General features: G+C 38.5%; 1 protein-coding gene across 1 annotated transcript in view; it reads left to right on the plus strand.

Moving 5' to 3' along the window:
* The first annotated feature begins 391 nt into the window (after positions 1–391).
* The window catches only part of LOC149282313 (dystrophin-related protein 2-like), a 38,490-nt gene continuing 12,730 nt past the window's right edge, over positions 392–26,151 (plus strand). The window contains exons 1-15 of the mRNA XM_089498353.1: positions 392–468; positions 1,827–1,983; positions 4,859–4,982; positions 5,621–5,889; positions 5,973–6,119; positions 9,173–9,251; positions 10,187–10,247; positions 10,381–10,442; positions 12,068–12,142; positions 12,670–12,871; positions 14,923–15,008; positions 17,537–17,694; positions 24,943–25,109; positions 25,263–25,374; positions 25,522–25,658. Coding sequence (XP_089354479.1) covers positions 422–468; positions 1,827–1,983; positions 4,859–4,982; positions 5,621–5,889; positions 5,973–6,119; positions 9,173–9,251; positions 10,187–10,247; positions 10,381–10,442; positions 12,068–12,142; positions 12,670–12,871; positions 14,923–15,008; positions 17,537–17,694; positions 24,943–25,109; positions 25,263–25,374; positions 25,522–25,658 — 1,883 coding nt within the window. The 5' untranslated portion in view covers positions 392–421. The remainder of the gene's footprint in view (positions 469–1,826; positions 1,984–4,858; positions 4,983–5,620; positions 5,890–5,972; positions 6,120–9,172; positions 9,252–10,186; positions 10,248–10,380; positions 10,443–12,067; positions 12,143–12,669; positions 12,872–14,922; positions 15,009–17,536; positions 17,695–24,942; positions 25,110–25,262; positions 25,375–25,521; positions 25,659–26,151) is intronic.

Raw genomic sequence — 26,151 nt, forward strand, 5'->3', positions numbered from 1 at the left:
TCTCTGTCTGCTCCCACCACATTATCATTATCAATATAAATTACAGTACTGTACATTCCTTTCACACTCCTGCTAACATAACAACAAAGCCCCCCTCCTGCAAATGTTGCATGTTGTTCTGTGTTCTCCGTTTGCTAGCTATGTTCCACTTTGACTTTTGTTTTCTCATTATGTTACATTTTACCATCACTGTATCATCCTCTCTCTCCTTTTCTATGATACATGCCCCTGGCCCTGCCCTTTGTGTTTGCTAACATTGCTACTCTCCCACATGGTTTTCAATGCATAATGCTCTTCCATATTACTCAGTTAACACTTGTTGCTACCTTAGTCACACACTGCATTTTAACAGAGCATAGAACCCTGTATCGTGCAGGTGCTAATTTCGGAGGAAGCAGCAGAATCACAAGCTTCGTCGGAGATGAACCTCTGCTGGAGTGAGATAAAGAAGAAATCTCACAGCTTGAGGTACTTTGAAACGTTTCATTGCAATTAAGTCACTTTGTTTCCACTTGGGATTGATTAGTCTGTTAATTGTATTTACCTACTTTGTTTTAACATAGACCTTTTTAGTATTGTGCTGTACTTGCAAATTTGATGGCAAGAACAGAAAAAAAACAAAGTAAAGAGAGTGAAACAAAAATATATTTATTTTTAATACATTCATATATTCTGTTCCTAAAAGAGAGCAAAATAGTTTGTATTTTAACATAAATCACATCACTATAGTCAAATTTGTTTGGATTACACAAAAATCCAATTTCCTGAATGTTGTTTTTTTTTCTTTACAAACAATGTTGTTCGTGATTGAAAATGATTTGCAAGAAGTTCCGTATTTACTCCAGCCTCCCTAACGCTCCCTTACTTCCCTAAATAGATTGGTGCTGGATTTGCTGTTATTCAGTAGTAGTTTTGTCATCATTCGCAACACAGTAATTAGACACAAGTCTGTACTTTAAGAGCATAAACTGGAATTTGCTGCATTGCTTTTCACCAAGACAAAAAGTGACTGATTGCTCTTTAATCCAATAAAATTTATATTATCACAAAAGTACAGTCACGCCTATATATCGCAGTTCATATGCATCTGGTTTTACATTTTATAACAACAGAACTGATTTATGAACATAGAATTAGTTTTTATCCCCAAGTTTTATTCTCACTCTCACTCTCTCACATGTAATGTTTACAATGTGTGAAGTGACAACAAAGACCTTATGGTTTCTAGTGCTGTAGATAATCTATGTTTCCAGCACACCAATCCTATATGGCGTAAAAGAGAACCTAATGACAGCATCCCCTACTATCTCAATGTACTAGGCTGTCATTTGGTTATCTTATATGATAGTACTAGACATGTATATAGTATTGTGTAGAATTAAATCGTACGTGTGTACATGTCTATAAATGCTGTTGTGTGTATACTGTGTTTCATACCTGTATTTTGCTATTTACATCATGCTTCACCCACTAGTCGTCTACACCAACCAATTAAGCTATTTTTTTAGACAGAGACTAGAGACATGCAGGGCGACAGGTACCATGCATGAAATAACTTTGTTGGCTGCTTAGTCTGCTTTCATTCTTTTAGCTATCTTAAGACCGAGTGGGGTAAGACATACCCAGTCTAAGACATTTAGATACTGTCTCTTAAATACAACTGTGTTCGTTACAATTTGAACATTCTGCAGTTAAACAGCCCTTCTAAATGGTTTTCTGTTTTATATGTTATACTCGCAGTATCAAGCCCAATAATGCTTTATGTGTAAACAAGATTAACCCAGTTTGTACTTCTTCTTAATGGTTTCCCACACTCCATGTTACAGAGCTCGTCTGGAAGCCTTTTCTGATCCCACTGTCAAGCTGCAGCCTCCCCTCCAAGAGATTATTGACTGGCTAGGGCAAAAAGATGAAGAGTTGTCAGCACAACTTCCCCTTCGCGGTGACCTGTCTACGGTTCAGCAAGCCAAAGACAAGCATTTGGTGAGTACCTCCAACAAAAGATTCCTCATTATGTGCATAAATATGTGTAGGAAACATTGCATTGACACAGAATGCATTTACTACAGTCCCAAACTATAGTTAGAAAATACACTCTAAAAAGGCATATGTCTTTTAACCTAAAATTAATTTGTTAAAGCTATCTTCATCTTGTGTTTTTGCTTGCCATTGAGCTTAACTGTTTGAGGATATTTCATATAAAACAAAGGACAGTTTCACCATTGCATTAATACATTTCCTGTCCTATTTCTTACTATTTTCTCTACCAATTCTAATGGCAGCCAGAGCCAGCAGCTATAAAAAGGGGAATTATAACTACTAATAATAATACCTTCAGCATTCACCCTCCCTCCCAACATTCAAGAAACATCTGAAAACTCACTTCTTCAGAGAAGCATAACATCTTAGCTGCTAGAACCTCCCTGTCACTGATACAACCACCACGCTACCTCTCACCCTTTCTCTGTGCCTTATGTTTGTCACCCCATTCCCTCAAGATTGTAAACTTGCGAGCAGGGCTCTCTCCACCTAATGTATCGGTTTGTCTTGGTCTGTCAATTTTCATATTGTCATACCCCTTGTATATATGTATTGTATTAAGCGCTGCATAGTTTGTTGGCGCTATATAAATAAAAGATAATAATAATAATAATAATAAATTGGGTGGAATAATCATCCTAATCCTGTGGTTGGGAATATAAAAATTATACAATCTGCCCAATGGTAACAGCTTTGTGGTGGTGGGAGGGGGGCAGCCCCTGTAGCACATTAACAGTGGGTTTACCCTATTGGGATATTGGTCCCTTAGTGGGTCACAACTCAATGGGCTGGTTGGAGATTGTTTTCCCTTGTAACTGACCTGTTTACACTATGAGTGCCTGTGCTGCTTTATATTATAATCCCTGTGCTGCTTTATATAATCTCTCTAGATTGTAAAATCGTTTGAGCAAGGCCCTCCTCACCAGTTGTCTCTGTAAGTCAAATTGTTATGTTACATACGACTTGTTATGTCCTGTCCACCCATTGTACAGCTCTATGGAATTTGATGGCTCTATATAAAACAATAAACAATAATAATTTATTAATTAATGCAACACACACACTACACATGTAACCATACAACCTTATTTTAGAAATAAGATGGGTCTGGTCCCTCAAGGAAAACAGTATCCATAGTGGATGTATTGATGCCAAAGATTGATGTTGAGTTGGTAAAGCTTCAGTAGAGGGAATGATTGCTGGATAAGACAATATCATATGTGTGTTTCAATATAACAGCGGGACCCTTTATCAATATTTGTTTATATATGTTGCTGTATAGTCTATAAATAGGTGAACTTTGGTTTCAGGTGTATAATGTTAAAGCATATGTGCATATTTTGATATTTATGTATTTATCACACTTATTAAAGTAGTTTTATGTGATACTATTCTTATAACCCAGTCCTTCCTATATCTGTAACCTGTGCCCACACTAGATATATTTATTGAGATGCTAGTTGCTGCCAGGAGAAGGCTGGCATATTTTTGTCTGGGTACAAGCACTTACCTGAAGCCTGTTGTGTGAGCTGCTCCAACGCAATGCAAGCACCCACATTGCTACATGACTACACTGTGCTCCTGTCCTCTGGTCACTGCTATTGCAGAACTGACACTGACATAGGCTGATGACACAGTCTCATCTTCCAGCATCTAAACCTACTTCTTGGCAGTCATTGCTTGAACTGAGCAGTGTACTTGTTTGTCAAAATTAGCTGAGTGTCTGGGTGTAGGCACCCACATTAGCAAATCTGTGCATATTTTGCGCTTTTTCTATTTCTGTGTTTCTTCTTCCAGTAGATCTGCTACCAACCATTTCTGAGCATGCAAAATGAGTCATCATGGTGATGCAAAGCCTGTACTTGCACAGTATGAGAATTTATTGCCAGGAATCCTTTTTAAATGCCACTTTCTCATTTTTTCTTGGCATGGAGTATGTTCATGGTGGTATATTACTTTTGTGCTGATTTTTTGTTTTCCCCTTTGCTTGACTGTCTGAATTTTTGTGTCTTTGCCCAAGTAGTTTCACTTTTTTCATACTTTTTATGTCTTTTTTTTTTTTTTTTTTTTTCTATTTTGCTATTTTTTTAGGTTTGTTTTTTTTCTATTTTGCCAAAATAGCAGTGGCCATCCTGCTCCTCCTTTAACATCCTTGTCTGTCCCTAATAGAAAGTTTCAAAGGCCTCCAGCAAACTGAGATAGAGCAAGTCATCTTTGTCTGCAAGTAATCCGATTAGTTCATTACTACTGGCTAATCATCTCCGACTCAGCTCCACTTCTACAGGACCACCTACTCACAGTTTCCAACCTCCTGAAGCATCTGTCCAAATAATCACTTTTCTGGGAATGATCCTGGATTAACTAGAACAAAGAACCTTTTTTTCCGGTAGAGAAAATGTTTGTTTAAGCTTGAAGACCTAATTCTTGTACTTACCAGGGAAAGGAGGACATCTTATGACTTTGTTGGGTCTAATGACCTCAACTCAGTTTCTGGGCCATCATGTTCAGATGCCATTGTGAGTCAAGTGGTCCTACAGAAAACAATCACTTCAAGTTATTGCTGCTAAAGGTGGTTCTACAAGCTATTGAATCATAAGGTGTACTTTTGTTCACACATGGCTTCTCCATTTTGGCTTTATTTCTGTTGAATAAATCATGACATGGTGTAATATGTCATGTGTTGTTGTCCATCTCAGGTTGTATTTACCTAACTTATAGACCATAAAACTAACTTACTGTACTCCCTTTACTGCTTTCTTAAGCATATTTCTGTTTGCTTAAGAAATTACAAATACTTTTCTTCACCATATTTCTTTAGGTGTTTATGGAAGAGGTGAAATCACGTGGCCCATATATATACTCTGTGTTGGAGTCAGCCCAGACCTTCCTCACCCAACATCCCTTTCAAGATGAAATGGACGACACGTCAACACAGGGAAAAGGTTAAAGCTCCTTCTGTGCTATCATAAAAGAGTGTTTGTGTGTAAATATTTCAAAGTGCAGATTATTTGTACACAAATACAGTTTGTTTTATTTTATTGATATTGTCCTCATCTTTTCCACACACATATTGAGACATGATTTGATAAACAGTTTTAGAACTTTTAGAATAAGAGATTACATTTAAATATTGTAATAAACATTTATCAACAGTTTACCTGGGAACTTTCCAGGGCAGGATACCAGGAGCTCTCCCTCTTCTGGGGAGCAGCTTTGTGAGGGGAGTCCTAGCCAGATATGTGGGCAGGATTAGCCCCAAACAGCATACGATAGGATGGAAAGTAGGCAGGGAGTGGGCAGGGCTAAATACTACTCCCTTTGCCTGGGAGCAGTGTGACCTAAGGTACTTGTGTAATTTTAAACCTGGGTCTCTTCATATTTACTCATCAGAATATTTATCTGTATATTGCATTTTGTAACAATGTCTGACTTTACATTTGTTTTATATTTATTCCTTCTCTACACCATCTTTATTCTAGACTGTTATTCTCAACCTTCTTCTCCCCATACTTTCTCGTTATTGTTTCATCTATCTTTTCTCACTTTATTTTCTTGTCTCAACCTTTCAAACTTCTTTTAGATACTTCCCCTAGAAATCACTCAAAGAGCCTTAGTCGCTTGCTCTGGAAGCAGGCAAGTGTGGCAAGTGAGCTGTGGGACAGACTGACTGTCCGCAGTCTTGACCAGCACCGCCACCTGGAGAGGACAGTAGAGCAGCTTCGGGAACTGGGGGTTTCAATGAAAGAAGCAGGAGAATCTTTAGAACAGGCTGAGAATGTGCAGTCCACCTGGGAACCTATAGGGGACTTGTTTATAGACTCTTTGCCAGAGCATATACAAGCAACAAAGGTAAGAATGATCTAATTGGTGAGTAGTTTGGGGGAATGGAGACTGTCTAAATATAAGCAATCTGTCTGTGAATGCATTTTTAGCTGTTTAAGGAAGAGATGACACCTTTAAAGGATACAATTAAGATGACAAACGACCTTGCACATCAGCTGGCCTTGTGTGATGTTCACCTCTCAATGGAGAATGCAAGAGAGCTTGAACAGATCAACAGCCGTTGGAAACTGCTCCAGGTATATTTTTACTATCAGTGTAGTAATACAAATGTAAGTATATATGGTAAATGAGTAAATATAGATTGCAAGCTTTCAAGACCTCTCAGGTCCCTTCATCAGGCATGTTATACAACGATGTGAAAAAACCTCTTTAACCCCTTCGTGACAAAGGCTGATTTTACTTTTTGTACCCTTCGTGACAATGGCCGTTTTAACATTTCTGCGCTGCTCGTGTTTAGTTGTAATTTTCTTCTTTCCCGTTTACTGAACCCACACACATTAGATATTGTTTTTTTCAGGACAAGAAGGGCTTTCTTTAGATGACATTGTTTTGGTTGTATCATATTATTTACTATTAAAAAAAGTATAAAATATGTTGAAAAATGTAGAAAAAAATGTCTGTTTATAACTTTTAGTTGAAAAATCTTTTACTCATCTATAAAAGGTAATGAAAAAACCTGCTAAATAGATTCTACTATTTGTCCTGAGTTTAGAAATACCCAATGTTTTTATGTTTTTTTGCTTTTTTCTACACATTATGGGGCAAAAAGTACAGGTAGCGTTTTGCTATTTCAAAGCCATTTTTTCCAAATCTGGTAATTCTTCCCCCAATGTGCCCATGCAATTTACCCCATCAAGTCATATATTTTTGAAAACTAGACAGCCCAGGGTATTCCAAATGCTAGTATTTTAACCCTTTCCAAGCACTAATTCTACCATCAGCCTTTGTCAAACTTTATGGTAGTCATTTTTTTTGCATTTGTTTTTTCACACACATTTTACTTTAGGTATGAATAAACAGGTTCTGGTATATGTCACTATCATAAAACACCCCAATATGTGTTTAGCAACATATCCTGAGTACAGCGATACCTCACATGAATGATTTTGCCTGGCTGTTTGGGGGCAAAAGGGCCACATTTGGGGCATGCGCATTTTCAATGTTGAACTTTGGCATTTGGGGATCCACTGCCCATGCCCTATTTGGTACATCTTTGAGCTGGGCCATTTCAGTATGCCCAATAAAGCCATATATTTTTGAAAACTAGACACCCCAGGGTATTTCAAATGCTAGTATTTTAACTCTTTCCATGCACCATATCTACCACCAGTCTTTGTCAAACTTTGTGGTAGTCATTTTTTTGCATTTGTTTTTTCACACACATTTTACTTCAGGTATGAATTAAAAAGTTCTCGTATATGTCACTATCACAAAACACCCCAATATGTGTTCAGCAACATCTCATGAGCGCAGTGATACCTCACATGAATGATTTTGCCTGGCTGTTTGGGGGCAAAAGGGCCACATTTGGGGCATGCGCATTTTTCAATGTTGAACTTTGGCATTTGGGGATCCACTGCCCATGCCCTATTTGGTACATCTTTGAGCCGGGCCATTTCAGTGTGCCCAACAAAACCATATATTTTTGAGAACTAGACACCCCAGGGTATTTTAAATGCTGGTATTTTAACTCTTTGCGTGCACACATTTTACCACCAGCATTTTTTCAAAGTTTGCAGTAGTATTTTTGTGTGTGTATTTTTCCCACACACACCTACTTTATGTATGAATTTACAGCTCCTGGTATATGCCGCTGTCACACGACACCCCAATATGTGTTCACCAACATCTCCTGAGTACAGTGATACCCACATGCATGGGTTTGTCATTTTTGGGGGGAACTAAAAGGGCACATTTGGTACGTGTGCATTTTTCTAATTGGAAATTAGATGTGTGGCCATCCTTCCCCCCCGTGTTAATTGAGACATTGTTGAATCCGGCCAATTCAATTTACCCCATCAAATCATACATTTTTTAAAAGTAGACACCCCATGGGCATTTAATATGCCAGTATTTTAACTCTTTCCATGCGAGAATTTTTTTAAGCTAATGTGCTAATTTTAGGACTTGAAGGTTCCCCTGATAGTGACATCAGAGGGAAATTATTTTTACATTTTACTGGTTTTTTACTATTTTTTTTCTAATTATTATTAATTTTATTTTATTTTTAATTTATTTTTTCTAATCACACTGTGATTAGAAAGCTGGGCTCCATTGACTTGCATGGTTGAATGCAGTACCTGTAATCAACCTGCAAGTGGAGCCAGAGTTCTCTAGAGGGTCAGGAGACCGTCTAGCGAACCTTTTCATCTTTATTATTTTTTTTCCCGGGCCGCCGCCATCTTGCTGATGGCGAAGATCACCGGCAGCTTCGGCTGTGACCGCTTTCCGGAGCGGTCACAGTCCATCAAGAGGTAAGTGTTTGGTGTCGCTGGATGCCTCCTGATCGATGCATTCCAGCGACACCATTTAAGTTTAGGAGGTGATCGTTGATCGCCTCCTAAACGCTTTTAAAACGGGCGTCCGCCCCCATACATTGTATGGCGGATGTTGACGCCCCGGGGAGGGGCCAGATATGGCCCCTGATTCCGATCATGGCGTTGCTGAATGCCTCGAGGTCGAGGCATTACAGCAACGCCGTTTGGGTAAAAAAATCGATCACGGATCGATTTTTTGTTTTTTTTACCCGTTTTAACAAATGACGGTCCTGGCACGTCATTTGTCGTTAACGACATGTTTTTCCGTGACGTGCCCGGACCGGCAATTTTCATCAAGGGGTTAAGTATCAGGTCTTTCACATCGGTGTATAACATGCCTGATGAAGGGATCTGAGAGGTCTTGAAAGCTTGCAATTTATATTTACTCAGTTAGCCAAAAAAGTTATCATTCAAACTCCACTTGTCTCCTGTAATTCTAGGGCTAACATGGTACCAACGCTCATCTATTTTCATTCTACTCATTTTTGTGGTGTATTTAAGCAAAAATATTCCTCTGCAAATACACAATGGTACAAGTAGCACTGACTGCTAAAGGGCTGGATTTGCATGATTCTAATTGTGTTGCCAAAAAATTCTATATAAAATATGAAAAATACACATTTATTATATGTGAAATGTTGCACATAAATGTGTATATTTATATTTTTACATCAAAAGTCAAATTTCTGGTAGCAATATATTTTTAATTTCATAAAGATTTATCTATCTGTATCACATGCCTCTCTCTTCAGGCATCTGTAGGGGAACGTCTTAAGCAGCTTCAAGATGCTCACCGTGACTTTGGACCTGAGTCCCAACACTTTCTTTCTTGTAAGTCATTCAGCTAGCATCAGCTGTTATGTGGGTGAGGGACATACACTATATGGACAAAAGTGTTGGGACACCTGACTATTGCGTAGAATGTCTAAATACATAGACATTAATAGGTAGTTGGTCCCCTTTTGCAGCAATAAGAACTTCCATTCTTCTGGGAAGGCTTTCACAAGATTCTGGAGTATTTCTGTGGGATTTTTTTGCCAATTCACCCAGTAGAGAGTTTGTGAGGCCAGGCACTAATGTTAGATGAGAAGGCCTGGCTCACAGTCTCCGTTTCAGTTCATCCCAAAAGTATTCAATGGGGTTAAGGTCAGGGCTCTTTGCGGGCCAGTCACTAAACTTAATTAACAATGCCTTTATGGACCTTGCTTTGTGCACTGGGGCACAATCATGCTGGAATAGAAAAGGGCCTTCCCCAAACGCCTCCCACGAAGTTGGAAGCATTTACTGGACATAAGGGGCCATGATCAACCCAAACAGCCCCATACCATTATCTCCACAAACTTTACAGTTTGCACAATGCAGTCAGGCTGATACTGTTCTCCAGGCATCCTCCAAACCCAGACTCGCTCCAACAGAGAAGAGTGATTTGTCACTGTACTGCACACATTTCCACTGTTCCAGAGTCCAGTGGCAGAGTGCTTTAAAACACTTGATTTGACACTTGGTATTGTACTTGGGGATGTGAGGCTTGCATACAACTGCTTGGCCATTTTTTCCATAAATGTTTGTAAATGCAGACTGTATGGCTAGGTGCTTGACTTTATACACCTGTGGCTATTGGTCTGAAACACCTGAATTCAATAATAAAGAGGCATGTCCCAATATATAGTGTATAAAAGTGAACTAGAAGGTTGGTAAACAAATCTGAATGCATTGGACAAGGATTGAAGTATATAGATGGTGATTTTTTTGTATCTGATTTTTAGCATCTGTTCAGGTTCCCTGGGAGAGGGCAATATCCCCCAACAAGGTGCCATATTACATCAAGTAAGTGTACTCAAGCCTGTTAATCTTTTTTTTTTCTACTCCTAAAATCTTAATTCAATTTTTATATTTCCTTTGTGTGATTTTTGTTCTACTTCCTTCTTCGTTTCCTTAAAAAAAACAATTGTCTGTTTAGTCACCAGGCTCAGACTACATGCTGGGATCATCCCAAAATGACAGAGCTCTACCAGGCTCTTGGTAAGAAATTCTCCCTTGTCTTGTCTCCTATGTTTCTTGATCTCACAACTCTCAGTTTTTCAGCATAAATTACACTGTTGAATGTACACATCTAGTTTTCCATGACATTATGTGAAATAGAAAGTACACCCTCCTTTGAATTCTATGGTTTTACATATCAGGACATAACAACAATCATCTGTTCCCTAGCGGGTCTAAAAACAACAACCTCAGATGGACAACAACATATGACATATTACACCATGTCATGATTTATTCAACCTAAATAAAACCAAAATGGAGAAGATATGTGTGAAAAACGGAGTAGACCTTATGGTTCAATAGCTTGTACAGCCACCTTTAGCAGTAATAACTTAAAGTAATCATTTTCTGTATGACTTTACCAGTCTCTCACATCATTGCGGAGGAGTTTTGTCCTACTATTTTTTGCAACGTTGCTTTAGTTCATTAAGGTTTGTAGGCATTTGTTGATGCACAGCTCTCTTACAGTCCCACCACAGCATTTCAATCGGGTTGAGGTCTGGACCATTGCAACGCCTTGATTCTTTTCTTTTTCAGGCATTCTGTTGTAACTTTTCTGGTTTGCCTGGGATCATTGTCCTGTTGCATGACCCAGTTTTGGCCAAGCTTTAACTGTCGGACAGATGGCCTCACTTTTGACTGTAGAATACTTTGGTATACAGAGAAGTTTATGGTCGACTCAATGACTGCAAGGTTCCCAGGTCCTGTGGCTACAAAACAAGCCCAAATCATCACTCCTCCACCACCGTACTTGACAGTTCGTATGAGGTGTTTGTTTTCTCCAAACGTGGCACTGTGAATTATGGCCAAATCTCAACACTTTGGTCTTATCTGTCCAAAGGACTGCCATTTTATTTTTAGAGAGAAGATGCTTTCTCCTTGCACTGTCATAAATTTAACATTTGGCATGCTAACTGAGGCCTGTAGAGTCTGAGATGTAACTCTTGTTTTTTTTTGCAATTTCTTTGAGCGTTGCACGGTCTGACCTTGGGGTGAATTTGCTGGGTCATCTACTTCTGAGAAGATTGTCAAGTGCCTTGAGTGTTTTCCACTTTTTCATAATCCTTCTCACTAAAGAATGGTGGACTTGTTTGGAATTGGCCTTATAACCCTTCCCAGAGTGATGGGCTGAAACAATTGCTCTTTTAAGATCATTGCTGATGTCTTTCCTCCTTGGCATTTTGTTAGCACACACCTGAATGCTCCACACCAGCAAACTGCCAAACAAGGCTTTTATATAGGTGGTCACACTTGCTGATCAAGGACATTTGATTAGCAGCCCCTGTCTGCTACTTGGCATCATAATCCATATGGAAACAGTAAGTGTGTACTTAGTTTTTCACACATGGCTTCTCCATGTTGGCATTACTTTTGTTGAATAAATCATGAGATGGTTTAATATCTCGTGTGTTCATCTGAGATTGTATCTACCTAATTTTAATACCTGCTTAGGAACAGATGAATGTAAAACCATAGATTTCAAAGGATGTGTACTTTCTTTTTCACATGACTGTATATATATGCTTGTGTGTGTGTAATATATATATTAAGTTATGTAAAAGTATTGCAAACTTTTATATTATAAATGTGTATTCTATTGGCAGGTGATTTAAACAACATCAAATTTTCTGCATATCGGACTGCTCTGAAACTGCGCAGAGTGCAAAAGGCTTTGAGATGTAAGCTGGGAACACAAGGGCAGTAAATGGGTTGGGAGATTTTCTGGGTAAACTGTGTAGTTGGGATGGCAAGAATTTTTTTAGTGTATTTGAGTTTTTGTGGGCTGTGCCTTATGTATTTAGAGGGGTGAGGTTTATCATTATATTAGTAATGGCAATTAATGTCTAGAGGAGAGCTTGGTAATTTAGAAAATGGGAGGGAGTCAAAAAAATATCCTATATGGTGTATTGTTTGAAAATCGTAGAATCATAAAATGCTGCTGCAGAAACAAGGTTAGTAGTGTAAGTGATCAAATTTGCAGCTAAACTAATTAGTCAAATTTTTTCTCTCTCTCCCAATTGCTTTCCTCGCACCTGTGGAGCACCCTTATATTCCTCTCTTGTTTTATTATCTGTATCCTCCTATTTTGTCTCTTTTTTTTTATTTTATTTTTTTTTTCCACATCCTCAACTTTCAAACTTTGTCATTCTTGCCTGTTACACAAAACTCTCTTTTTTCTGTCACTCTGGTCTTGTCTCCTTTTTAGTGGATTTAGTCACGCTCCCCCTCCTCTCCCAGATATTTAGCTATGATATCCTGCAGTCTCCTGAGCGCTCTCTTGATGTTCTTGATGTGATTCGCTGTCTAAGTTCACTATATGAAAGGTTAGAGGAAGAGCGAGGCCTTCTGGTGAATGTCCCATTATGTGTGGATCTAACTCTCAATTGGCTGCTTAATGTATTTGATGGGTAAGACTCTGAGAACTTTACACCCTTTATACTTGCATACCACTTTGTCATGTCACTTGCATAGAGATGGTGAAATTTCACTGTTTAAATCATCTCCCCTTGAATATAGGATTTCTTGAAAAACATATTGATTAAGATGTTTTCTCTGGATATAGAAATAACATCAAAGCTTGTTTCATATGGATCTCCATATTAAAAATACACCATCTCAGAAATTGCTTATTCATATATTAATGGCTGCAAGGATAACAATATCCAGAAATTGGAAAAAATTATATCCATTCCTTGGTCAGAGGTAATGAATCAAATCGAATGTTAATATAAAATGTTTTTTTCGCCTCTATTGGAAAAATAAATACTAAATAAGTAAATACAATTCTATTTGGTGACCTTGGACCAAATATTTAAGTCAAAGAATTCCCTTACCTCTGTTTCCCCAATGGGAAGGTCCACATGCGCCTCATGCCTCTGAAGCTGTGAGTTATTTTTTTTTTTGTATGTATATTGGTATGTATGCTTGTTGACTTTGTATGTTATAAGAAATTTAGAAAAGTGTTAAATAGCACCAATTGAATGTAAAAAAAAATACATAACATTTGAATATCCTAAAATATATTTTGTAATAATTTTTTTGGTTAATTGTTAATCCTTTAAGATTTGATTAAAAGCCAATTTACGCCATTATCTGAATTTTGAATTTCTATAATGCTCACTGTATACAAGCCTTACTCGAATGTTTCTTATGTATTACTTGAATTCTGAAATTTTACAATTCTGACTGAATACATTAGACCAGGGGTCCTCAAACTACGGCCCGAGCGCATTTACCCGGCCCGCCGGGTGTTTTTGCCTCAGGACATCCATGTGTTCCGAAAGATGCTTTCGAAACACAAGGATGCCTCTGTGAAGTCCCTGCGGCACGCGTTTACTTTAAAAACACGGGGACCGCCGGGAGGAGGCGCACGCAGCGACGTCACTGACGTCCCATGCGTGCACCCATGGCAACCGAGCGCCGCAATATGCCGGCATATTGCGGCGCTCAGCAGTGAAACAGCCGGCACCAGCAAGCGGCTTTTAAACACTGATGCGGAGGAGAGAGGGGCGCCTAGCAACCGCTCGGCGCCCCTCGTTCTCCCCCGCATAAAAAAAAAGAAGACAGCCTTTAAAAGCCGCTCACTGGTGCCCGCTGCTTCACTGCTGGGCGCCGAAATATGACGTCATATTACGGCGCTCAGCAGTGAAGCAGCGGGCACCAGCGAGCGGTGCAGGAAGAAAGAAGCATCGTGCTCCCTTCGCTGGACTTCAAGGTGAGGAGGGGGAGATATATAGTGGGTAAGGGGGGAGAGGATATATAATGGGTAAGGGGGGAGAGGACATATAGTGGGTAAGGGGGGAGAGGACATATAGTGGGTAGGGGGGAGAGGATATATAGTGGCTAGGGGGGAGAGGGTATATAGTGGGTGGGGGGATATATAGTGGGTAGGGGGGGTGGGTATATTTGTTGATTTAACTTTACTTGTTCTTCATTTTAAATATTGTATTTATTCCCGTTTTGTTTCTTCACTTCAAAATAAGATATATGCAGTGTGCATAGGTATTTGTTCATAGTTTTTTTTTTTTTACTATAGTCCGGCCCTCCAACGGTCTGAGGGACCGTGAACTGGCCCCCTGTTTAAAAAGTTTGAGGACCCCTGCATTAGACACTCGAATATTTCTTTATGTTCTACATATTTATTTACTTCCTGTGCCCTCTTCCACGTTCTCTCCTTTTTTCTGTCTGTATTTTACCAGCTAATTGCCGAAATAAAAGAGATTAAAAAACAGAAAAGTAAACTGTAGTCTGTTTAGCCTAATAAGAAACTTGCCTATTTTCTGCACTATTTATTTTCTGCACTATTTATTTTATACTATAGTATTTGTCTGGAAAAGAAGCATATCTTGCAAGTATTCCCCAGAGCAAATGCCCACTGTTCAATAATGATTTAAAAATGTTACCATATGCTTACTTAACTTGCACTAAACTAAAGCTAAGATATATTTTTTCTTTGCAGTGCTCGCAGTGGTAGGATCAGAGCTCTCTCTTTCAAAGCTGGAATAGTGTGCCTGTGTGATTGTGATGTGAAGGGAAAACTTCAATGTAAGTATTTTTTGGAAGACGGGACCCTGTTGGGCTTGTGAAAAGAATAAATAATGAAACTGCCATTTTAATAAACCACAAAACCTATTTTTTAATAAACTACACTAACTAAAAAACATGTAATGGTTAAAGTAAGCAATATGTCTTCATCAGTGGGAAAAGTTGCAAGTCATTGTTTTCAGGGTCTGAATTATGTTTATATATTTATTATAATTCTCCTTTTGTTAAGTTGTTGATTGGTTCTGGCACCACTTGCAGTGGTGGAATGAAGAGAAGTGAGAAAACCACAGGAATGAACGTTGATTAGATATGTAACTTTTTACAACTTTGGCTACGGATCTTAAATTCCCTTTGAGATAGTCCCTTAATTTTAAATTACATTTCTCCTAAGAATTACACTGAAAACAAGACAACACAAACAGTAAATAGGGTTAGCTTTTTCATTATTAGCTTTTTTGCCTTGTCAAGGATTTTATAGAGGGGGCTATATAGCTATTCTAAAGCTTAGATTGTACGATGCCATTGACGCCTTAGGGCCACTACCTGCCAACTCTCACTGTGACATTAGGGGATGTGGATGTGAAAGGGTTAATATTAAAGCCAGCCCACATGCTCACTCGTCACTCTCCTTGCAGGTCCCAGAGCAACTACACATTGATCCAAACCTGGTTACCCCCCCCCAAAAAAAATAATCTGTCATGATCACCCCTTTATTTCTGTAATGTGAGCCATTAGACCCTGTATGATTTTCAGTGTGCTTGGGATACATGTGGACACATCTCTTTTTAAATGATGGGACAATGTGTGGGTGTAGGTTTAGGGTTGTGTCAAGTGCACAGGCAAACCAAACTTTCACTTTACCTCTTGGCGTGTTTCCATGCATATTTGATCAGCAGCAAGGTGTGTGCTCACATGCAGTGTATTAATTTAAGGTAACTCTATTATTATCCATGTGCCAAATTGGGATAGTTCAGATAAGTCCATTCCCTTAAACATGCATTTACTCCTAATCACATGTGCCCAATTGTTAAATGCCTAAAAAGTCAGTTCACTACATGAGGGCTGCATTTAACTATGATGGTGTAGAAGCAGTGGCGTACCTATTTGTATTTGTAGTTTTGTAGAGGATCTTGTATGTGGCACCCCACCCGCACACTTTAAAACTCCATAACTGCTATCATTATATACGGATGGTGGTACAGCATAAATCCTATCACAGTGGAACAGCATAACTACTATCACCATACACTGAGCCAGGCATTTACATTGGTACAGCATAACTGCTATCACCATATACTGACGCAGACCTTGACGGTGGTACAGCAAAACAGCTATCTTTATATGCTGAGCCAGACATTACAGTGGAACAGCATAACTACTATCACTATACACTGAGCCCGACATTGACAGTGGTACATGATAACTGTTATCATTTATCTACTGAGACTAGGGTTACCACATCAACCATGTTTTCCAGGACACATATCATTTTTACATATTGCTGACCAGACCAGATAAAGTGTTGCCCTGCAGTATGGATGATGTATAACTGACTAATTGGTTCCCTTCCATGAGTCTATACATCCCACATACTGCAGGGCTACACTTGTTATCAATATGAAAAACGTATACATGTCCTGACCGATGGTCACCCTGAGACAGACATTGAAGGTGGTATATAATGATCGGAGTTATGCTGTACCACCGTCAACTAGATTTTAAGCTGGCAAGAGCAAGGCTCTCTTCTCCTTTTGTGTTGGTTTGTCATGTGATTTTTAATTTTACTGACTGAATGTAACAGTGCTATGGAATCTGCTGGTGCTGTATACATTCATATAATGTAATTTCTGAGTATAAAGTGATGGGAGTTATGATCTACTTTAGAGCATAACTCCCATCACTACATACTGAGCCAGGCAATAATGGTAGTACATCATAACTCCCACCACTATACAGTGAACAAGACAATGACAATAGTAAAGTATAACTCGCACCACTCTCACACACTCTCCCTCCCTCTTCCTTTCTTTCTCTCTCTGAACTTCTCCATACCTTTCCTCTGTCACTGTCACCTTTCCTCCACCTCCTCCCTTCATTCTTGCTGTGTGTGGTGGGCGCCGAAGACGCTGGGCGCAGCTTCAGTGCTGTGCACCAGGATATGACATCAAATCTTGACGCACAGCATCAGTTGCATTAACAGACCTCACGCTCCCTTGACTGATTTTAAGCCTGTTAGAAGGAAATTTTTGATCTCCCCAACTGACCCTGCACTTCCATAGACAGACTATAATGTTCACCTCTAGACGGGTGCACAACCGATGCCCCCCACCAGGTACGCTACTGTGTATGTAGAAGTGAAAGTTTCTATAATAGGTATGGTTCAGGAAGAAGATGTAAAAGAGAAATGCATGTTTATGAGCTACTAATGTGAACCTAAGGAGGTAGCAGAAAACAAGAGGAAAGTAGTGAACACAGGCCACAAGAATGCATGATTATTGCTTGATTTTACCTTACTGATTTTTCTTTAGATCTGTTTTCTCAAGTGGCCAGCCCTGGGGGTACTTGTGACCAGCGGCAACTTGGCCTTCTCCTCCATGAGGCAATTCAGATTCCACGCCAGCTAGGGGAGGTTGCAGCTTTTGGTGGGAGCAACGTCGAACCCAGTGTTAGAAGCTGTTTTAGATTTGTAAGTATTCTCTAAAGGAAGAAATGTTCATCCTACATAAAGTCAGAGCACAGATTGTACACAATTAGTTGACATGGATATCTCTTATGCTGTCTGTTTACTAGGCACATTGCAGCCCTGATATACACTTTATTGCATACAGAGAGTCATCAGAATGCATTTACTGCTTAGCAATGCATATGTGGATGGAAACCATTTCCTGACAGTAATTGGTGTGAATAAAACAACAAATAGGGAGGGGGAATATGCCATTGGGAGCCAACTGCCTATGTCATTCATAGATCGCAAAGTGGACTTTCACTGCCAACTATGTGTCTCCCCAGCCAATAAGCAGCCACTACAAATTCTTCCCTGTGTGGAACTCATAAAAAAAAAAAAACCACAACACAAACATTCTCAATAAAAAAAATTGTTATATTTTATTACATTACGATCAGGACTTGGCTGGGGGAGTAAGGCAAGAAGTGCAGTCACCCAGAGCCAGGCAGTCCGTAACACCACATAGCAAGTCAATAATCAGTCCAGAGGGTCAAGGCAGGCGGCACTAGTTCACAATGTGTTAACAAGCGGAGGTCTAAGGACAGGAAACAGACAGGATAATCCAGGTAGCAAGCCAAAGTCAAAAGCCGTGAGGTCAAGCGAAGTCAAGTAAGGTCAGCAAGCTATAGCAAGGAACACAAGCGGAATGGTGACTGTACAGAGAAAGACACCACAGCTTGGCAACAATCCAGCATAGCAAAAAGAGAGTGCAAGACTTATATAAGGCTGTAGGTTAAAGGCTCATCCCACTGGCTTCAGGATGCCACCTTCCTCAGAGCTGGTCTGCCAGTTAAGCCCCTCCTCCACTCCACCAATGAGGATGCACCATTGGGGAGTAGTATACGCCCCCATATCAGCTGCAGCGCAGTCACACCTCTGAATGTCGGGAATGCGGCCAACTCCACATTCGCACCACCATATGCGGCATACAGGCTACTCGAGGCTAGGAATGCGGCCTACTGTGCAACCCTGCGGCCCTATCGCGGAAGGAAAATGACCCCAGGTGTCTGACAACTACTAGGTAATCAGTATCACTGATCAATATCAGTACCCTTAACATGTTATTTACAAGTAATCTGATAGCAATTACATTTTTTTACAACTCTAATTTAGTTTTAATATTTTTAACCTTATAAATTGCTATCTGAATACTTAATACCAGGTCACGCTTTAGGACTCTTTGGATCACTGATCATTTGTTTCACCAATCAAGAGCCAGTGATTCGAATCTGGTGATCATCCCTATCACTAATACTATACATTAACTCCAACCTAACCCTGTTACTATCCACTAATGGTACTTCAACACTACCTCTTACACTAACCTCTACCCCCTAGATATAATCACTAACTGTTTTGTATTTGCATGTCAGTTTGCTCTGAGATGCTAAAATATAAATGCACTTATGAGTAAGTGAGGTGTGAAACACTTTACGTCTTGTAGGAGATTGTGAATTCCCAACGACTGCTGAGATTTATTCTTCCAATATATAAATTTTATGAACTGGAAAGCCATTCTGGAGTGCCTCTCTTTTCTTCTTCGTTGAATATTGATTATCTTGAGCTGGTGATGTGAGATAGAGCACCTGGGGAGCATTATACATTTACGCTTGGTGTGAGTAGACTGAAGATTGAGAGACTTTGGGCTTCCTGGCTGGTTTCAAGCAGGACTTTTTCAAACCAATGGATGGAGAGACACGAATAAAATTTTCAAAATTGCCCCAAACCTAGAGAAGAAACCATGCCATGTGTGCAAGAACGAAGGGAAAGATTTCAATGTGTACAATTCATCCTGATACACCATAAAAATGTCAAAAGCTAGATGAAAAACTCAAATTTCTGTGTTCCTGTTGTGGCAATCCACTTAGAAAGGTAAGTAGAGTATCTACGAGGTCCTTAGTCAATGTGCTTTAAGTGACTATATATTTTATGGGGTTTTATGTTTAGGTGTAGTTTTACACCAAAATCATGAAATGCACATTCCTGGTTAAACATAAAACATGGCGTTTGAGGTTTTGTGTGAATATGAAACGCTGTCTTACCACACATACATGTTATCTATGTGTTCAGGAGAAATTGGATTTTTTTTTTAATTTCCTTTCTTTATTCAAGTAGCCTAGTATGCAAGATTTATCCCAAAACTTGTCTGAAATGAGAAAAGGTAGAGAACAAATTCCCAGAAATTCTTTGTTCCCCTTAGATTTGTGTTTGCAGTGGCCACATAGAATAAGAACATATTATTTGTAGGGTTTATTTTGGTGTTTAGGGGTAGTTTTAACCTTGAAAGCATAAGATGCACCTTCTTGGTTTTAACATTCTGTTGTGACCGTTTATAGTGGACATACCACATACATGTGGCATCTAGGTGTTCAGGACTAGTGGGAGATTATTTTTTTGTTTTCTTTTTTGTTCCAGGTCCCATCCCAAAACGTACCTCACTTGAAAAGGCTGAGAAAAATACTCAAACCCCTCTGTTCCAATTAGATTTGCGGTTGAAGTGGGCCACGAATAAATGTAAGTTGTGTTAAAATCCCCAATGGGTGTTGTTTTAGGGAATATATAGTTTGTGGGATTATTTTGGTGTTAAGGGGCAGTTATCCCCCCCAAATCACCAGGTGCACATTTTTGGTTTACCTGTGCAAATTTCTCAGCTTGAAGTCACTTTGTGCACTTATGATTTAGGGGTCTCTCCTGGACATGTAATGCCAATTTTCCTCACATATGTGATACCTATGTGTTTTGTAAACTTAAAAGATTATTTTTTTGTATTTTATTTCCTGTTCTGGGTAGGCCAGGGTATAGCATCTATCCTCAAATATGCCTGGAACATGAAAAATATGAGGGAATAAAAAAAACTAAAATCCTCTGTTCTTAAAAGATGTAGGGTTGCTTTGCAGGGCCTAGATGTCTTCAAAATATTTTATGGGGTGTGCTTTCAGGCAGTATGTAGTTTGTATGGGGTAGTTATCCCCTACAAATCACAAGTTGCATGCTTTTGGTTCTAACATTAAAATGTCTTGGTTTGAAACAGCTTTGTGCACACATGATATAGGGGAATATTGTGACCATGTTATTATGGTAAATAACACACATGTTAAATGGTGTTATTCAGGAGACTTTGGAGATTCATGTTATATATTTTTTTATTTGTCAGTTGAGAGGTACATAATGATATATGCTAATGTTGTATTTGTTGCATAAGATAAAAATAAACACAATGCTAAAAAAAAAAATGGTTCCATGTTGTTTTTGATTCACTGTGTTAATAAAAATAAGATACATGTGTGCTAGTGTTATATAAGCTTTCTGGAAATGCTTTTGTTTATTGATTGATACTTTATAACAGTTTTATCACTTGTAACTTTAAATCATAAAATACAACCTTTGTGTTATCTATTTTAAATATACATATCTAATGTGAGCACTGGTTCACTGTAAACAAAGAACAGGGTTACATACATATCTTGGGGTACATTTAAAATTGCTTTAATAAAACACTTCAAAACAAAAAAAATTAATTATTGAACAAATCTGGGGCGTAAAAATATAAAAACACAAAAATACTTATATCTACAAACTTAATTTGAACAACTCTTCTGTGTACATGTGAAAAAAAAACCAATGTGTAACTCTTGTAAGTATTTTATATAACCCAATAATCCTCCTTTTGGAAGTGCACTCACAAGTGTAAGTGTTGACTCAGAGTCAGGTAATTCGATATAACAAATGTAGGAAACAAGAGACAATCCCAAGCATAGCTTAACAAGTGTAATTTACTTGCATGTAAAATCTGTAATAAGGAGACCTGTTCTGCTAAAGATCTTCTGTTTCGCTCGATCTGTATATTCACTGCAAGGTTGTTTCTTCTCTCTACACGGTCACCGACAATAAGATCCTTCCGCTTCCCTCACACACAGCACGTTTTGCCAATAAAAAGCTTCTTCACGGTGCTGATGTTATGAGAGTTACTTCTTACGTAGTCCGGTTTTCTCCAATATCTATATATTGTTAAACCCCTTGTTGCACCATTTGACTCTATCTAAAGGATACTTTAGGTGGTTCTTTACAGCCTTTTATCAAATAAATATTATTTTAAATCTTAAACTAAGCTGATATTAGTATCACAACTCATATGTGTTTTCATTTTTAATACTTAATAGTACTTGGATTCTTGCCTGGATATTTAAAAAAAAAATAAAAAAAAATATTGCACATTGCAACAAGCAACTCAATGCATTTAGGCATGTAGACGTAGTCAAGAAAACTTGCTGAACTTCAAAAGAGCATCAGAAACAGGATATAAGTGACTGAACGTGGCATGGTTGTTGGTGCCAGACTGTCTGGCCTGAGTATTTTGGAAACTGCTGATCTACTGGGATTTTCAGGCACAACCATCTCTAGGTTTTGCAGAGAATGGTCAGAAAAAGAGAAAATATCCAGTCAGTGGCAGTTGTATGGATGAAAATGGCTTCTTGTCAGAGGAGAATGGGCAGAGTGTTTCGAGATGACAGAAAGGCAACAATAACTTAAATAACCACTCGTTGCAATCATGGTATGCAGAATACCATCTCTGAATGCATAACATGTCGAACCGTGAAGCAGATGGTCTACAGCAGAAGACCACACCGGGTGCCACTCCTGTCAGCTAAGAAAAGGAAACTAAGGCCTTAGAATTTAGCGTAAATAACATGAAAACTCGGATCCATCCTGACTTGTATCAACTGTTCGGACTGGTGGTGTTGATGTAATGGTTTGGGGGACATTTTCTTGGCACATTTTGGGCCCCTTAGTACCAATTGAGCTTTGTTAAACGCGACAGGCTACCTGAGTATTGTTGCCAACCATGTCCATCCCTTTATGACTACAGTGTACCCATCTTCTGATGGCTACTTCCAGCACTATAATGCACCATGTCACAAAGCTCACGTCATCTCAAACTGGTTTCTTGAACATGACAATTAGTTCACTGTACTCCAATGGCCTTCACAGTCACCAGATCTCAATCCATTAGAACAAATTTGGGATGTGGTGGAACGGGAGATTCACATCATGGATGTGCAGCCGACAAATCTACAGCAACTGCGTGATGCCATCATGTCCAAATGGACCAAGATCTCTGAGGATTGTTTCCAGCACCTTGTAGAAAGTATGCCATGAAGAACGAAGGCAGTTCTGAAGGCAAAAGTGGGCCCAATCCGGTACTAACAAGGTGTACCTAATAAAGTTGTCAGTGAGTGCATATTTCTTATGGTGTCCATGTGACCTCTATTATGTTGGAAGAACTTAAAGACCGAAAATACTTTCTGGGGAACACATAAGAAATATGAAAAATGTAACCAAAAACATACTGTCTCACAACATTTTTTTACAAACCATAGCAGGGATCCAACACTATTAGGTTTTATGGGGATTAAATAATTAATCAAAGGTTGCATTCTACGGTTAAACGGTGTTGCTGTAATGCCTCAGTGTCGAAGCATTCTCTGTAGACCCTCCTGAGAACTCTGGGCTCATGCTTCTTGAATACAGGTACTGCATTTAATCATTCATGTCAATGTGATTAGTAAAATATATTTAAAAAACTAAATAAATAAAAAAAAATAGTTGTAAAAATAAATATCCAGTGATGTCACCATCAGGAGAACCATCCAGTTCCAACAAAATGTAAGAAAAATAATAATAAAATAAAATAAAAAATTTTTATGAGCAAGTGGTAAAATGGATGCTGTATCTTCCTAAATACGAGCATTTGAATTACCCATGAGGTGTCTATACAAAAAAATGTATGGTTTGATGAGGTTAATTGAATTGGCCGGGTTCAAGGATGTCCCAAATAGGACTTGGCACAGACTGACCAGATGTCAAAATGAAAAAAGTTCTCATCCCAAATGCGGCCTATCAGCCCCTAAACAACCTTAAAAACATATGCATGGATGGTATCACTGTACTTGAGTGATGATACTAAACACGTTTGGGGTGTTGATTGACATATACCAAGCTCTATAAATTCATACATTCCTACGTAAAGTACAAAATTACTACCACAAACGTTGACTGTGGTGATAGAATTATAAGAGGTGACTTAAACAAGATTTGAGGCCAGGCAGAAATGAAATCGATTTATTTACATTTTACATCTGGAAGCACATTAATTCCAGATGACTTAAATTCTGATTTTGAATTATTTCACTTCCTACAATGTATAAATCTTTTTTCTTTTTATATTTTTTATACTTTTTACATATATATCATGTAATATATTCAAATTTTTATATTTATTGCAAGATTATGGATTGTGTTACATGAGATATGCTTTAATTAGTCTCAACTAAATGCCTTAATTAGATGTTTTATTACATTTATAAGTGATACAATAGCAATATTTTTACAAGATATGTATAAATATATTTGTGTTATGATAGAAATAGAAATATGAGTTGTGATACTAATATCAGCTTAGTTTAAGATTTGAAATTATTGTTTTTAATAAAACACTGTAAAGAGCCACCAAAAGTACCCTTACATTCAAATGCAGCAACAAGAGTTAAGCAATATGCATATTGGAGAAAAACAAACTAAATAAGAAGTGACTCCGATGATAACATTAGCACTGTGAAAAAAGCCTTTAATTGTCAAAATGCATTGTGCATGAGAGTAGTGGGAGGATCTTATTGATGGTGATCGTGTAAAGACTTTCAGAGCAGAAACAACCTTGCAGCGAATATACAGATCGAGCGAAACAGAGAAGCTTTAGCAGGACGGATTACGAACAGATTTTACATGCAAGTCTAATGAGATACTCTTTTTTTTTTTTTTTTTATGATTTTTAAGAAAGCCTTACTGTAGAGAGGGTAATAAAGTAGACCGTTTAGAAGGTGCAAGGCTGTACAGTATGTGAGTTTGATACTAGATAACTCTGCAAGCAGCATATAAATGTTTCCATTCAGGGACTATAGCTGGCTTCTTTTTAGCCAAGGTTACTTGTTTTAGCCAAGGTTACTTATCACTGACTGCCACACATTTACATGTGAAGAAGCCCCTTCTAGGTCTCATCCTTCATAATCTAAATATAATGCTTTTCTACTATTGTTTTTGAAAAGCTCCTGATGTGATTTTGCACGTGTGTTTTAAGTGGACAACACTGCAATTATAGGTCCACCAGTGATCAAGTTCCAGGGCTACTATGTGATCTTTGTGTTCTGACTGCAGACAAACGGTACTACGCTTTTGGAGCTGTCTCAGTTTCTGGAGTGGGGGACCCTGGAGCCACAGTCTTTAGTTTGGCTTCCAGTCTTGCATCGTGTGACGCTGGCAGAGTCAGTCAAACACCAAACAAAGTGTTCAGTCTGTAAACAATGTCCAATAAAAGGCTTCAGGTATGAATATAAACAATTTTTTAATCCATACAGTTGTCCAGAAGCTACATTTTAAAGGAAACAATGTTTTAATTTAAAGTTGTAGTCTTCACTACACATCACATTTCTATTTTGATGTATCTCACTTTCTTTATGTTATTTCCTACGAATCAGGTACCGTAGCTTGAAACAGTTTGGGGTGGATATCTGTCAGTCTTGTTTTCTGACTGGTCAAGCTGGAAAAGGGAATAAACTACACTATCCAATCATGGAGTATTACATGCCGGTGAGCCAATACTGTCATAAGATATCTAGCTCATTTGTATTGAGCAATATACCGTATTTACAGAGATTAATGCCCTAGGTCTGGTGATTTCAAACTCTCTTGTAATTCACATGCTGTTTTCACCCTGAATTTTAATTTGATATTTAGACAACCTCTGGAGAGAAGATGAGAGATTTTGCCACAACATTTAAAAATAAATTCAGAACTCGCCAATACTTCAGTCGGCACCCACAGAGAGGTTACCTTCCTGTACAGTCTGTTCTGGATGCTGAAGTAAGAGACACGTGAGTAATTTTATTCTTTACTTGTTATGACTACTTTTTTGTATTTTTCACATAAATGTATAAATGATTATTGAGAGTTTGCTGTACCAGTGTCAATAATACAGTGGGAATACAGTGCTTCTAAATCTATAAGTGTTTGATAGCTATGGTGTACTGAACATATTATAGTGGTAAAATGGGATGTCTAAAGTAGATTATATTAATGTGCAGTGTGCGCAGAAACCATTCCCAAAACAGACGCCACTCTTATCAAATCTGCTGTGGTCTTTTGGAGACCTAGAAACGCCCCTGGTGAGAACCGACTGTTGATATCGAACATAACCACAAGAGGGTTACAATTGCAGTATGGCGAGATGTGACAACTTTTTTGTACGTGTCAAGAATTTTTCTCTGTTCAGCTTGTCTGTTCCTGAGATTCTAGATTACCTGTAAAATGGCCTAACAACGGCTTCCAGAACAGGTTATGTGCTGACTTCCTCAGTCCAGCTGTCGG

Source organism: Sceloporus occidentalis, unplaced genomic scaffold, assembly GCF_023333645.1.
Source record: "Sceloporus occidentalis isolate IW3139 unplaced genomic scaffold, rSceOcc1.0.p SCAF_119, whole genome shotgun sequence".
NCBI classification, from domain to species: Eukaryota; Metazoa; Chordata; class Lepidosauria; order Squamata; family Phrynosomatidae; genus Sceloporus; species Sceloporus occidentalis.